This window comes from Bos mutus, chromosome 14 (assembly GCF_027580195.1).
Source record: "Bos mutus isolate GX-2022 chromosome 14, NWIPB_WYAK_1.1, whole genome shotgun sequence".
In the NCBI taxonomy this organism is placed as follows: Eukaryota; Metazoa; Chordata; class Mammalia; order Artiodactyla; family Bovidae; genus Bos; species Bos mutus.
This window is the reverse complement of record NC_091630.1, coordinates 77,915,629-77,931,378: the sequence shown is the minus strand read 5'-3', so window position 1 is coordinate 77,931,378 and position 15,750 is coordinate 77,915,629. Positions and strand designations below refer to the sequence as shown.

The window sequence follows — 15,750 nt, the reverse complement described above, 5'->3', positions numbered from 1 at the left end:
TTTCTCTCAGAAAATATACTTTTATGGTCCAAACTTGCTCCCAAACAGCAGGGTAGGGCAGTGGGAAGAGAAAACACTTTGGAGTCACAAATACAGTAAATATTTCAACAAATCTAAGATGCACAATTTTTACCCTACCTTTTAACACTGAAATCAGAAAGTTACCTTAACTGTCAGTGGAGACTTAAAATCTTGAATTCTTCCAGGGAGGTTTGTGATTGCTGCTACTGGTCACTAGGGGGCGATACGAACCCAGTGACGTGAAAGTCTCTCGGTCGTGTCCGACTCTTCGCGACCCCTTGGACTATACAGTCCATGAATTCTCCAGGCCAGAATACTGGAGTGGGTAGTCTTTCCCTTCTCCAGGGGATCGTCCCAACCCAGGGACTGAACCCAGGTCTCCCGCATGGCAGGCAGATTCTTTATCAGCTGAGCCACTAAGGAAGCCCCAAAATACTGGAGTGGGTAGCCTATCCCTTCTCCAGCAGATCTTCCTGACCCAGGAATCGAACCCAGGAATCCTGCATTGCAGGCAGAGACCACTTTAAATTCTCTGCCTGACTTTTTTTAAAGATGATATTCAGAGTGTGAACTCAGGTGGCAAAACCATGTGCATTCCATTTTGGAGTTCAATTTCTTGGAGAGGATTTTTATTTGTTTGTTTTTTCATCTAACCAATACCCAGGGAGAGGCATGTGAATTTCCTTGTTTACTCTGTCTATTGGGTGGTTTTTCTTAGTGCTGCACAGAAACCAAACACCTCACAGTCGATGGTACCTTAGAGTGGATAAAATATGGCAACCAAATTCTGAGGTCTATAACTTCTACTTAACCTCTAAGAGGTTCAGTTTTCTCTTACAAAAGTAAGTGAGATAGTAATGTTTCCCTGGGGATGCAATAGGCCAGTATACCGAAACGCTGGCCACAGAGTAGACGGATACTGATGCTATGCTCTAACTCTGGAGTCCTGTGAATTTGAAGCCTCTGCTTTTATTTTGGTAAGGCTTCTGGGACCCTTTCTTACCTGACCTCTCTCCCAAATCCCTGCCCTGAGCTTTCCACTTCATCCAAAGTTCAAAGAGAAGAGAATGAAGATGGCACAGGATTGCCTTCTCCAGACAAGGGCCTGGGGGAGCAGATCCTCAGGGCTCCTGGGAGGGGCAGTGTCCTGACCAGACCAGGGCACTGGCTTTGGGGTCACAGTGAGCTCAGATTGCAGTCCCTATACTGACAGCTTGAGTTTGGGTGGGCTACTGAATCATTTCTCCATGCCCCCATTTCATCAAGTATAAAAGGAGGCTCTTTATAACATCCATTGGGTTGGCCAAAAAGTTCGTTTGGGTTTTTCTGTAACATCTTATGAAAAACCTGAATGAACTCTGGCCAACCCAATATTTCTTACTGTCATTGTTAGTCAGTCTGTGCTCATAGCTTAGAAATTGTTGTTGTGTAGTCGCTAAGTCCTGTTTGACTCTTGGTGACTGTAGCCTGCCAGGCCCCTCTGTCCATGGGATTTCCCAGCACGACTACTGAAGTGGGCTGCCATTTCCTTCTCTAGGGGATCTTCCTGACCCTGGAATCGAACCTTCGTCTCCTGCTTGGCAGGCAGATTCTTAACCACTGAGCCACCAGGAAAGCACATAATTTAGAATGGTACCTGTTGTTGTTCAGTTGCTAGTCATGTTTGACCCCATGAACTGCACTTCTTGTTTTTGTGACCCCATGAACTGTAACCTGCCAGGCTCTTTTGTCCATGGGACTTCCCAGGCAGGAATACTGGAGCAGGTTGCCATTTTCTTCTCCAGGGTGAAATAACCACTGGTTACTACTTTTGATATATCCTCTGCTCAGCAGTAGTGTTGCCCCCGGAGAGGGTCTCTGAGCAGGAGTCAACGAGGACTGTCTCTGTGACACGAGGGGAGTGAGCACTATCCTGTGTGCCTCGATTGCCAGCCCCTGGGAGCCCATGTGATGCAGAGCACGTGCTAGATGGTGTAAGACTGGACTATCAGTGACCTAATCCCCACGTGTCTGTTCAGGAGCAGATGCTGTCCCTTGCTTCTCCTAGAAGAACCTCCCTGGTCACAGAAAGCAACCTCTGATACATAGTGCCTCCTCTACATCCAATACCCCTCCAACTCCAGTGCCTGCAGGTGAGCACCAGACACTATTGAATACAATACATTAGAAATGATCTCTAGTCTGTAGGGGTCAGGTCATCAGTGAAGCAAGTACATCTTTAGCAAGAATGAATAAAAGAGTTTTTACACAGCTCTGGACACAGCCTAATTGAGAAGATTCTTTGTAAGACCACCCTGCCTTTCCTAGCTCCTTCAATGGAGAAGCCAGGATAGAAAATGCCTTTAATTATATTACTAACAAGAAAAATCCACCTGCAATGGTGGGGGCGGGGGGAGGGTTGTTGAATAGGCAAAGTGTTTCTTTTCCTTTTGTTTTGTTAGTACATAGACACAATACATTCAAACTGTGAATCGCAGGTGAAGATCTTAATTCTGGAGTTTGCAACTTTCAGATAGTTATCAAAGAGACTCACTGGGAATAATGCATGTGCTTGGAAGTGTGAATTCTCCAAACCCAGCAAAGTAGACTCTCCCAGGCAGCTGAGCAAACTTGCAAAAAATTGCTCATTGGAGCTTTGCAGAGTATCGAATCAAACTCCTGAAATTTGCTTGCAAATCCCCTGCTGTTCTTGCCGGAGGCTCCTGCAGATGCTAAGCACCTCCTGTGCTCAGCCAAGGAAGGTCTGTCAGCTTCCATCAGTGCAAACGAGCAGCCTAGTTACCCAGGGACAGCACCCACTCATGGTTTGGTGCTGGGGGGAGGGGAGAAGGGGCGTGAAACTAAGTCATCATCAATACGGTAATGGTGGTCACTTTTGAGCAGTTGATCTCATCGAGGCATTGCCTGGAGCATTTCATCCTAAATTATCAGGGAGGCGTGTCCATCAGCCTCATTGTACAGAGAGGATCTCCTGCTCAGAGACTCCTTCACTTACTGAGGGTCACACAGCAAGGAAGTGGCAGAGGTGGAACTGGAACCCAATTCTGAATCCAGTACCACGTACTATGCGTACACCGGGGGGACTCTGAGCAGCCGACAACTGGGAGAATGGGAGAACAGGTGTCCACATCTAACAAAGACAGTGTCTATCACTAACACTTGCGTTAGGTTATTGGGTGTCCCCATATCGTAGGTTACAAGGGTAGCAGATTCACCTAAAATCAAAGGCAAGTGGGTGCTAACGTCACTTGGGTTAATAATCTCAAAGTGGAAGGAACTCCTTTGTTCTTTCCATCATCTTTTCCATAAAGAGCAAACTTGACGCTCTCTTTATCTAACCAGCATCTCCTTTCATGGCCTTCGGTCTACTCATGATTTTCAAAGAGAAAAAAGAAAAGACAGTACCAAACCAAACAAACACACAACAGACACACCAACCAAAACCGCAGCCCCTGGGCTCTCTCTCTAGTCCCGTGAACATTTACGACAATTTATTTCAGAAAAAGAGCCACTGTGGAGACCCAGCTCTACCTTGTGCTCCAGGCTGGAGTCTTTAAACATCAGTGAGAATGGCTTGATATGCTCTCTTCTCAATTTATCACCACTCCGCAAGTCGATGGTATGTTCTATTCTCTTGTTAATTTCCTCAGGCCCAGACTGGACATGCAAAGCTTGTGCAAGATGGTTTGGAAGTAGATTTATTGAATTTCTTGTTAGGGCAGCCAGAGTCTAGGGGGAAAGCACATGCAAACACAATAAACCTGCTAGTCCCCTTTGGATTAAAAAGAAAGGCAATGTGTTCAGATTAGGTTGCATCGCAAACAGTAATAGCATTCCATGCAGTTGTATTCAGTGAAACCTACAGAAGTCGATAAGTTAGCATTTGGTTCCCAGAAACACAACCTGGAAAAACAATATATCAAGGGGGACATTTCCCTCTCCTCTGTGTAGGTGCACTGAATTCCTTCAGTTCAGGTGTAGGGAGAGCAAATGTTAACCAAGAGCCTTCTCTAACCAGGCACATCCCTGGTTTGAGAGAAAGAAAACCAATACAAATAACAGAAGGGAAAACAGAGCTGAAAAGCCCACAGAAATGATCCTCTCCAACCAAGTAGCTTCCACATTTTCATGTGGTCTTTCCTTGAATGGTGGTGGAGAGACTTGGGGACGAATGGCTTGCAAATTTTTTTTTTTAGCATTTCTCATGGACAGTCAAATAAGCCAGAATCTGCTACTTAAGCTTGATGATTGTTAGACCTTGTACACTTGATGAATGTTTTTCCCCATAGACTGTTATATATCTATATTTTTGTATAGATATATGTGTTTGATTTCCTTTAGGCAAAAATGCAAGCAGTTGCAGCCTCTCACCGTTTCACAGGATTAAACAGCAGGAGGTGGGGAAAGGCACAACCACCATGGTTGATCACTGGGTGTGGCCACATGGACACAGAAATAGCACTGGCTTAGGAAGACCCAGCAGATTTGGCAGAGGGGACTCTGTCTCCTGGCATCTTAACTGCAGGTGACAAGATCAACCAGTAGGATCCAGTCAAATGCAACACCGACTCACAGCTCCAATTTCAACTTCTTTGACCCAAAACATTAGAGTTGGAGCTCGAGGACAACAAGGCTCATCTCCTCCCCCAAAAGATCTCTTGAGAAGACGTGGAGGATGCAGTACCTCTGTAGAGGGGAAGAGAAAGCTCTGCCTCCGAACACACTCACTGCATCTTCTTTTCTCTGCCAGCCTCTCATCTTGGCCAGTGTTAGACCATAGGCTAGACTGAGATAAGATGATGCAGTCATGAAATAACAGCCTGTGAGAGCTGATAGAACACCTTGGAGGCCCTCCTGCCTGAATCCTTCATATACCCATGTTGTGGTTGTTGTTCAGTCGCTTAGTCATGTCTGACTCTTTGTGACCTCATGAACTACAGCACGCCAGGCTCCCCTGTCCTTCACTATGTTCTGGAGTTGGCTCAAACTCATGTCCATTGAGTTGGTGATGCCATTCAACCAATCTCATCCTCTATCACCTCCTTCTCTTGCCCTCAATCTTTCTCAGCGTCAGGGTTTTTTCCAAGGAATTGGCTCTTTGCATCAGGTGACCAAAGTACTGGAGCTTCATGAGCCTCAAAGAATTATACTCATGAGCCATCAGCTTCTCTGCAGCCAGGTCAGACTCTCTGACTGTGGAGCCAGAGTTGGGGGCTTTGATCTCGTGGAGCCCAGTAGCCCATTCCATGAGTATTCCTCTCTATGACACTGTTGGACTCTTCCTTTTAATCTTCATGGAGATACTCAACATAACCTAAATTCATAGTCTCTAAAGAATTCTAGAGCAGGGCTTTATCACTGGTAGAATTTACTGAAAACCTTTTCTCCAGCCTCACGACAAAAGATGGAGTCACAGGTGCCAACACGAGCAAGTACAGTATATCCTCTGAGGATTCTGAAGCTAATTTGAGCACTGAGTGCCAAGGAGGCAACCACAGAGAAAGAAACAAATGTCAGGTGGAGGTACGGCAGGATGAGCAGTGAGGAGGAGTGCCGGATCCAAGAGAAGGAAGCAGGTACCAGTGTTTTAGAAAACCGAACAGCAGGGTTCATACTGGGGCAGGGGGTTTGAGCTCTGGGGTTAAATGTTTTTAGAACAGCATCTCAGAAGGTGAATGAGACTGGAGCCTACCCTCTGTGGATCTCCTATCCGCTTCTCGGGCAGAAATTCTCTCCACTGTTTGGAAATGTCAGAATTCAGTCTTCTATCCCAGAGAGGAGGTGGGAAACTATGCTCCTCACGGCAGACCCAAAACACAAACTGAGGTGTGCCCAGTACCACTGGGAACATAATTTTCCAAACTCCATTCCAGGTCTATGAATTTGGGCAAATTGTTTAAACCCTGTGGGACTTCCCTAGCAGTTCAGCAGCATTTAAGATGGTTAAGGCTCCATGCTCAGCTACAGAGGACATGGGTTCAATCTCTGGTTGGGGAGCTAAGATCCTGTATGCTTTGATGTGTGGGAAAAAAAAATGATCGAAGCCCAGATGAAAATCAGAGTTCCTTCTGAACTCAAGTTTCTGAACATAGGCTCTTGCTGAGAGTCTCGGGATTTTGTAAACTTCATTTGGATGGGGTAGGAGAATATAAACCCTCTCAAACTCATCATTTGGTTTATGACCAGAAGACTGTTCTTTCGGAATCATGTTTATCTGTGTACATACTAACAATGTGCATTTTTCTTTTTAAAATAGGTCCTATGGCTTCAAGCGAAGAGTTGACTCATTGGAAAAGACTCTGATGCTGGGAGGGATTGGGGGCAGGAGGAGAAGGGGACGACAGAGGATGAGATGGCTGGATGGCATCACTGACTCGATGGACGTGAGTCTCAGTGAACTCCGGGAGTTGGTGATGGACAGGGAGCCCTGGCGTGCTGCGATTCATGGGGTCGCAAAGAGTTGGACACGACTGAGTGACTGATCTGATCTGATGGCTTCATGGATAGTCATACATTTGGTATTTCTTAATCAGTTTGTGCCAGCAAATAACAAATTACTCCCAATGAGATCTTAGACTGAAAGTTTACTCTTGAAACATCCAGTTTTGTTGAGTCAAAAACACTTTAGCTCTTATGGATCACATATCCCAGTCTTCACGCACCCTCTGCAGCACGCGTGTAGATGCTGTAAGTCAGCCCGCACATTCTCCGTTCTGGAATTTGAGGAAATCATCCCTCTCTTTCATCACAAGATTCTCTTAATTAACTCTTTCCCCAAAATCTTGTTCTAAGGAACACAGGAATGAAGGAATGCTTCTTTACAAAATGGTTTGTGGACCAATCAATTTAGGAAATGTGGATCCACTGTTTGTTTACTGCCATCCATTCTTACTACTCTCCTCCAGAGAAAGGGTTTTGTCTCTTTTGAATCTCTTTGTCTGGAGTGTGTATGCCAGAAGCTGGCACTAAAGTAATCACTCAGTACTGGTGTGTTGAATGAAAAAATTCTTACATCCTCCTATTGGAGTCTCACAGTACACATTACTGAAATAAAGGTACTGATAAGTTCTGCAGAAATCAGGCTTTTAAATTCTGCATTTTCCGAACTTTTATAACCATGAAACAGGTTTTGCTCGGATCTCCTCTACATGGTTCGTGGAGGACCACTTTGGAAATAAGACTCTAAAGTTCTTCCCTGGTTTTGTTTGCAACTCTTACTTAGTGGATCTGTTTCTGATTCTGAATAGAATCTATTTGCTCGCCTCCACTTCTCTTCCACAGGCCAATGGCGTCAGCTTTCCCAATCACTTCACAGGTGACGCGGTTTCCACGCAGGGCACGACAGTGCTCTCCACTTTGTCCATACCTTGAGTATACTACTGCACAGAATCAGACTGAATGCAAACATCAGACTCTGTGTTGGAGCCTAGGCAACTAACACAGTATGACCCGGTAAACAATTACTCTGTCTACTACATTTTACGCACTTGAATGTGTGGCAGCTAGGTAGAATGTCCTACTGCTTCTTTAAAACCCAATTCAGACATCATTTTCTGCAAGAAGCCTATTATGAGTCTGCATGTATTCTTAGCACAGCAGTTACTGTGATGTATTGTTACCGCTTCATTGTGGGTTTGCCTGTTCCTCTAGGCTCTGATCTGGAGGGCCAGGCACTGTGTTTCACCCGTAACTAAACCTTCAGCATCTGGCATATTTGATAAATTCTTAATAAGCACTTTTGGAATGAATGAATGCATGCATGAATGAAAAGTTGAATGGCTGTGTCAGACTATTCTTAGGGCACTGTTTTCAATCTCTTGCTACCAAAAGTCTGGTGATGCTTTTCCTGTCTTCCCCCAAACGGACTCCAAATTTAGACTTTGTTTACCAAATTGCATTTATTAAATAAGAAGTAGTTTGTTTTCCTACTATTCAATTAAATGCCTAGTTTTTGATCAGCCTAGGATAACAGGCATTGCCACAACAGCTTAAGAGAATTCCAGCCAAGAGCAAGAACCTTGAAAGGCAGCTTTATGATGCTTCTCAGCATGGGGTTTTAATCAGGTGTTTGGAATCTAGAACATGAGGTCACAGATGGGAAAGCACTAACCTACAGTCCTTCCTGGGACCAATGCCTGGATAAACATCAGCTTGAGTGTTTCCCATGAACCAGAATAAAGCAAAGGTTAAAGTCATCAGTGAAAGGGTGTCATCTTTTAGCCCCGCTGGAGATGGAGTCTTGAGATTAAGTGATAGGTAGCTGTGACTGAAATCCTGCACTGTAGGCCAGCTTGCTATTGATTGGGAAAGACCCAGAGAAGATGCCCAGCCCAGCAGGCTCAGAGTCTCACAGGGATCTCTGTCTCTTATGCGGAGATGGCTTATCCTCTCCCCAGACTCTGGCTGTTTCCAGCCTCAGGCTGGAGGCTGCACTCTGAAGCTTCCTCAGCTGCTCCAGAGCTTCCTCCCATCACCCCTATGGCAGCACCTCCCTGAGCCTCACCTGGAGGCCTCTGTGGCTCCACTTCAGACTTGTCGCCTGCAGGGTTTGGATTGTGGAAACGGCAGAAATTGTACGTTTTAGTCCCTAACCCATTTTCTGTGTCCTGCAACTCTAGGCCAATGCGAGAAGAAATTGCCAGGAACAAACACTAAGCCTGAATAAGGGCTCCCCGGTGTACACATTAGAGCTCTTTTTTATTCTGTGCTATGCTCAGTCGTGCCCTACTCTTTGTGACCGCATGGATTGTAGCCTTCCAGGTTCCCCTGTCCATGGGAGTTCCCAGGCAAGAATGTTGGAGCAGGTTGCCATTTCCAAATCAGAAGATCTTCCTGACCCAGGGATTGAAACAAGTCTCCTGTATCTCCTGCATTGGCAGGCAGATTCTTTTCCACTGAGCCACCAGGAAAGCTCATTTTTTCCTTCTACTTTTATTAACCACCCCCAACCAGCCCCCAGAAGAGAAGACTTCTCCTTTTTTAAAAGTTATTTTTGTGTTCTTTTTGTGAAAGCTCACTAGGGAAAGCTTTGAGGTGATCTAGTCCAAAATTCAGAGAAGGCAATGGCACCCCACTCCAGTACTCTTGCCTGGAAAATCCCATGGACGGAAGAGCCTGGTAGGCTGCAGTCCATGGGGTCGCTAAGAGTCAGACACGACTGAGCGACTTCACTTTCACTTTCATGCCTTGGAGAAGGAAATGGCAACCCACTCCAGTGTTCTTGCCTGGAGAATCCCAGGGATGACGGAGCCTGGTGGGCTGCCGTCTATGGGATCGCACAGAGTTGGACACGACTGAAGCGACTTAGCAGTAGTCCAAAATTATTTGCTCCAGGAAGAATGCTTGTTGCATTTGAAAGTGGAACAATTATTGTTTTTCCCCCTCAAATCCAGGGATGGGGAGCAGAGATTTCTTTGGGTATGCAGGTCATGTTTTTCTGGTAAGAAGGTTCTAGTGAAGTGAGTGAAGTTGCTCAGTCGTGTCCAACTCTTTGCGACCCCGTGGACTGTGGCCTACCAGGCTCCTCTGTCCATGGGATTCTCCAGGCAGGAGTCCTGGAGTGGGTTGCCATTCTAGGCGGTATTTATTTGGGAAAACACTGAGCTGGGGGTCCCAGGGAAAATATCCACATGGGGCTTTCCAGAACCTGCCATGTAACAATTTTTCCTTTTGAAAAAAATAGAGGTGCTAGTGAATTAGACCATTCTTTATAAGCAAGGGGTGTTAGCCAAGATTGCCACAATTTTCCCTGTCTGTACTGAGAAGAAAACGAAATGTCACATTCAAATGATGTACCTGATGCTTTTTCTAAAATTAGGGATATTGCTTACTTTCTCTCTCTTTAAGATATTTATACCGTCATCACCTATCTCCCAAACAAATCAAAAGAATGTTTAATGAGATCTTACTGTGGGAGGAGGTTTACAGAATACAACTACAGGAAGAGTTCAAGGGATTTTCATAATAGGCTCATAGCTTCTGCACCAGGAAACGAAATAACAAGCATCAGAATGTCCACTCTGTTGGCTGAAATAATAGTCCGGACATTTCTAGCCAGCCTGCTCCAGGATTCCAGCACCCCTCTGTAGCCTGGTTCCCCATTCTCAATTGTCAGCAAACAATGTCAGTCTGGGGCCTGAGCTATTTGAGCCTTCACTGCTTCCCATTTGGAGCAGAATTGGAAGTGTGCAAATATTGGCTGCATGCTGCACTGGATAGGGAATAAAAAATGTATAAGCTCCTTTGTCACTTTGTGGTCTGAAATTTCAAACTGTTTATGATTAAGAGAACAAAACAATAACCAGGAAGGTATCCCAAATTCTGGCAGATTCCACAATAAACATTTACTAATTTGCTGCTGATTTGAACCCCACAAACTCACTCTTGAACTTTTGACTAACATCGATAAGGCAGATCATCAAAACAGTTTACTTATTTGGGGGTTTAGGTCCCAGGTGTGCTAGGTTCCTTTCCCAGCGTCCTCTGTCTGACATTTAATGCCTCATTCTTTGTTTCAGTTCATCCAACTAGTGGCTCCTGGCTTTGGACACAGACGGTTGCCTGTGTCTGTGTTGGTTGCCTTTGGACTGGGTGCGTGCTACATTGCTTCAGTCCTGTCCTACTCTGTGCGACTTCGTGGACTGTAGCCTGCTAGGCTCCTCTGTCCATGGGATTCTCCAGGAAAGAATACCGGAGTGGGTGGCCATGCCCTCCTCCAAGAGATCTTCCCGACACAGGGATCGAAACCGTGTCTCTTGCGTCTCCTGCATTGGCAGGAGGGTTCTTTACCACTAGTGCCACCTAGGAAGCCCCTCCGTTTAGCTGCTGCTGCTGCTAAGTCGCTTCATATGTGTCCGACTCTGTGCAATCCCAGAGACAGCAGCCCACCAGGCTCCCCCGTCCCTGGGATTCTCCAGGCAAGAACACTGGAGTGTGTTGCCATCTCCTTCTCCAATGCATGGAAGTGAAAAGTGAAAGTGAAGTCGCTCAGTCGTGTCTGACTCCTAACGACCCCATGGACTACAGCCTACCAGGCTCCTCCATCCATGGGATTTGCCCTTTAGCTGAGGGGTAGGCAAATGGTCATTTGTGGCTGAATTTTTGGGCTGACCACAATTACAGGTAACTGGGCAGAGCTCTCGAAACAAGGTTACCCAGAGCCCACAGAGGGAAGCTCCAGCATTCAAGATTTTGTCCCGGAGCTCTGATCCAAGGACCTCAGAGCCAGATTAACCCAGGACAAGTGGTGCCTGACACTGATTCTGTCCGGCCAGGAGCTTGTCTGGCTCTGTTTGACTCATCTGCTAACTAATGCGGGATCCCTTAAGTCTGATTTCATCCTCTGAATTTCTCAGAAAGATGCTCATCTCACTTTGGGAATAGGATTGTACTCTTGTCATTACACACTTGAGCCATTTTTAATCAAAAATAGTTGCTAAACTGCTGCAGAATTGGCTGAAGCAGAACTTGGCATGCCCATTTAGATGTGGCCACTTTAAAGTTAGATGATTTGGGGGCAAGCTGCCAGTTGAATTATTAGCTTTTAAAATATCACATCCACAGTAACGGGTGGAAGAGATGTGCAAACCCCAGCTTGGACCTCATCTCAGGACTGGGTGGAGTGGGTGAGCGGGATGGTGTGGACTTAGGGAGGGAGGCAGGATTTCCGTCTGGATATGGCTCATGAGCTGGGGCGAGAGAAACCGATACACTGATGGCTTGTTTATCAAGCCACAGGATAGGTGTGAATCAAAGTAGTCACAGCACTGAAATGACTGGCCCAAAATGTAATTGACTGTGGCTGGAGAGGTGGCCACCAGCCCACTGACCAAGTGACCCTTTGTTCTGGCAATGGATTGGGTTGGCGATCAGATAATTTCAGCTCAGGTAATGAATAAATGAACATCTATCAGGACCGAAGTTATTCAGATTTCTTGTGAACATCAGTGATGTAGGTTTTTCAGAAATGTTAATGCCATGGGAAAAATTAGTGTGTGTGTGTTATATCTATGTCTTTGTTTACTTAACAGAAATTTGCAGAAAATTTAAATATAAGAATTACCTAACTTTTTATCTTTTTAAAAAGGTTCTGAAGTAACTCTTTTCAATGAGGAATATGACCTAACTAGTACATCAAGTTGTTCAGTCTGTCTGATTCTTTGAGACCCCGTGGACTGCAGCACGCCAGGCTCCCCTGTCCTTCAGTATTTCCTGGAATTTGTTCAGATTCATGTCCACTGAGTTGGTGATGCTATCTAACCATTACATTCTATCAAGAGTTGCTGATAAATTGCTCATATTTGGTGCTATAAGTCTATGGGTCTTATTATACAATTTGCTGATTAAGTTTAATGACTGATACTTTCCTGGATTCAGCTTCCAAGGAGCTCACATTACTGACCTGCAAGAATCCAGCCTCTAAACTTTTCAACAGAGATGGGGTGACAGGCTGGGACCTGGGACCCTCGGCTGCAGTGCTGCAATGCTTGCACCTGAACGCACCTCTCCATGAACCGCAAAACAGGAAGAAACTGGAAGGGACTAAAAGTAACTGTGTGCATGTGCAGTTGGGGCAAATTCTGAACAAAAGATACAAAAAAAACAAAAAAGCCCAACTGCCACTTCTGAAGAGCCAGGAGCAAAAACAGGGAGTTGGTAGCAAAAGCAGGGTACTGTGCATGCCCCCTGCACACAACACCACCTAAAGGGTGGACAAACGACCCAAGCCACCCTTCTGGCCAGACCCCTGGATACATCCCTACCCTCATCCCGTATAAGGAACGAGCTCACCCCCACTTTGGGGAATGAGCAAGCAAGGGAACCTGCTACTTGTTCTCACTCCCTCCTGCTATAGCCGGGGCCCCAGTAAAGCCTTGCCTGAATTTCGTGTCTGGCCTTTGATCAATCTCTATATAGAGGAGGCCAAGAACCCTGGGGGGGTAACAATAGCAGGACAAAACTGGGAAAAGAAGAGGCTGCTCCCTGGCTTCTACATCCTCTTATCCTAACTTTTCTGCCACACACTTTATTAGATTGATCCAATTAATTTAGCTCTTCTTGGCTATCATTATTCCTAATGTTTGTTTCTGAGTTTATCACTTAAGAACAGTCCTGTGTCTAAGTACTCTCAAGATATGGACACCTGAGTGGGTACTACCATGTATGATGAATATGGAGCTCTTAACTGTGGAAAATTCTGAAAGAGATGGGCATACCAGAACACCTGATCTGCCTCTTGAGAAATCTGTATGCAAGTCAGGAAGCAACAGTTAGAACTGGACATGGAACAACAGACTGGTTCCAAATAGGAAAAGGAGTTCGTCAAGGCTGTATATTGTCACCCTGTTTATTAACTTATATGCAGAGTACATCATGAGAAACGCTGGACTGGAAGAAACACCAACTGGAATCAAGATTGCCGGGAGAAATATCAATAACCTCAGATATGCAGATGACACCCACCCTTATGGCAGACAGTGAAGAGGAACTCAAAAGCCTCTTGATGAAAGTGAAAGTGGAGAGTGAGAAAGTTGGCTTAAAGCTCAACATTCAGAAAACGAAGATCATGGCATCCGGTCCCACCACTTCATGGGAAATAGATGGGGAAACAGTGGAAACAGTGTCAGACTTTATTTTTCTGGGCTCCAAAATCACTACAGATGGTGACTGCAGCCATGAAATTAAAAGACGCTTACTCCTTGGAAGGAAAGTTGTGACCAACCTAGATAGCATATTCAAAAGCAGAGACATTACTTTGCCAACAAAGGTTCGTCTAGTCGGGGCTATGGTTTTTCCTGTTGTCATGTATGGATGTGAGAGTTGGACTGTGAAGAAGGCTGAGCACCGAAGAATTGATGGTTTTGAACTGTGGTGTTGGAGAAGACTCTTGAGAGTCCCTTGGACTGCAAGGAGATCCAACCAGTCCATTCTGAAGGAGATCAGCCCTGGGATTTCTTTGGAAGGAATGATGCTAAAGCTGAAACTCCAGTACTTTGGCCACCTCATGTGAAGAGTTGACTCATTGGAAAAGACTCTGATGCTGGGAGGGATTGGGGGCAGGAGGAGAAGGGGACGACAGAGGATGAGATGGCTGGATGGCATCACTGACTCGATGGACGTGAGTCTGAGTGAACTCCGGGAGTTGGTGATGGACAGGGAGGCCTGGCCTGCTGCGATTCACGGGGTTGCAAAGAGTCGGACATGACTGAGCAACTGATATGATCTGATCTGATCATCTCAAGCTGTGAAAAGATCCTTTAAGGGGCTAAAAATGATACAAAAGTCATGGAGTGGGAAGACACAATGAAGTCTAGTGGTTCATAACCTGGAATTCACAGTAGTAGTTTGAAGATCCTTGAAACATGACGGTCATTCAAAAAATTCCATCAATACCCAAGGAATTAGGACTATAACTCCTTGTAGACTCCGGGTGAAGTGAAAATAAGTACATACACAAATAGTCGAGATGAAGCTGGCCAGGCCAACAGAAATATCCAGGGTCTGTGCTCTGGGCTGGAACTGAATCATCTTATGGTGATTTGTTTCCTTGTGAAGAGCAGTAGCAATGGTGGGTCATGACACATGTGCCAACTCACTTTAAAAAGAGGGAGTGCAAATTCACTCACATCAAATGCAATTTTCTGTGGAAAGAAAAACTCTGATATATATAAATCACACTGGGTCAGAACCATGAAAGGTATTCATGGAGAAAAGATGGGAAAATCTTGACATAACTCAATGAAGAACTTTTACAATGACACATCTCAGCCCAGCAAAACTGGCATCAAGATGAATAAAACTTAAATCCACTGCTATTTTTTCAAATTGAGGAAATAAGTAAAAAAACAAACAGATTTTTGCTTTTTCTTCCTACCTACCTTCACACATTTAACATATCATACAATTATCTTCACATATTTAAAATACTATTGGGACTTCCCTGGCAGTCCCTTGGTGAAGATCCCTGGTCAGGGAAATTAAATTCCACATGCCTCTCCGCATGATCAAAAATAAAAATAAACTACCACTGCGTTCATTGGGTCCAGTTCCTCAGATGTTTAGGGTTCCTGAAACAACTAGTCAATCCCTGGTGAAAGAAGACTCCAATGAGTTTAGCAAAGTTTCAGCCAGCTACTGGCCATGGGGGAGCCACAGGCTGTGTCTTGTGCCAACTTATACACTCCTTTCCAGAGCTGTAATTCCATACGAGCCACAAACTCATCTCTCCCTTTATCTTTTCCACCTTAGTCTATCTCTGGAACTTCAGAGAAAGTGGGGATGTTGCGTCAAAGTTAATGGATCAAAATGCCTACTTAATCCACTCAACGCTCTCTGGATGGCTTCAAATCCATTTGCCTTTCTGAAGAGAGTGAAAAACCAGATCCCTCTAATTCCTGGCTGAACTCAGCTGCTATCTTCAGAGTCAGGACTAAGAGCAGCCTGGGGAGTTTTGTTGTCGGTACAAACCACGTTACCGGAAGAGTACAGATGGACTTCAGGGAAATGTCCAGAACCTATCATCGTGTCTATCCCCAAAGCCTGCAGATGTCCCATCCAATGAACATCAAAGCTTAATCTGATGTAAAAAGTGGTTCAAAAGAAATTACCTATGGAGGAAAATTTGCCTGTGGCTTCCTCTATACCAAGCCTGAACACAGACAATTAGATACTCAGCAGCTTGTCAAAGAAGCTGCTGACTCGGAAAACACAGCTTCCTCTTCAAGGCCACTG

At 45.2% G+C, this 15,750-nt stretch overlaps 1 protein-coding gene across 2 annotated transcripts in view; it reads right to left on the bottom strand.

Annotated features, from left to right (window-relative positions):
* ADCY8 (adenylate cyclase 8) overlaps positions 1-15,750 on the bottom strand; it is a 226,473-nt gene that overhangs the window by 83,830 nt on the left and 126,893 nt on the right. For both annotated transcript variants that reach the window (XM_005899997.2, XM_070382775.1), the window contains exon 8: positions 3,553-3,750. In XM_005899997.2, the coding sequence (XP_005900059.2) occupies positions 3,553-3,750 (198 nt within the window). The remainder of the gene's footprint in view (positions 1-3,552; positions 3,751-15,750) is intronic.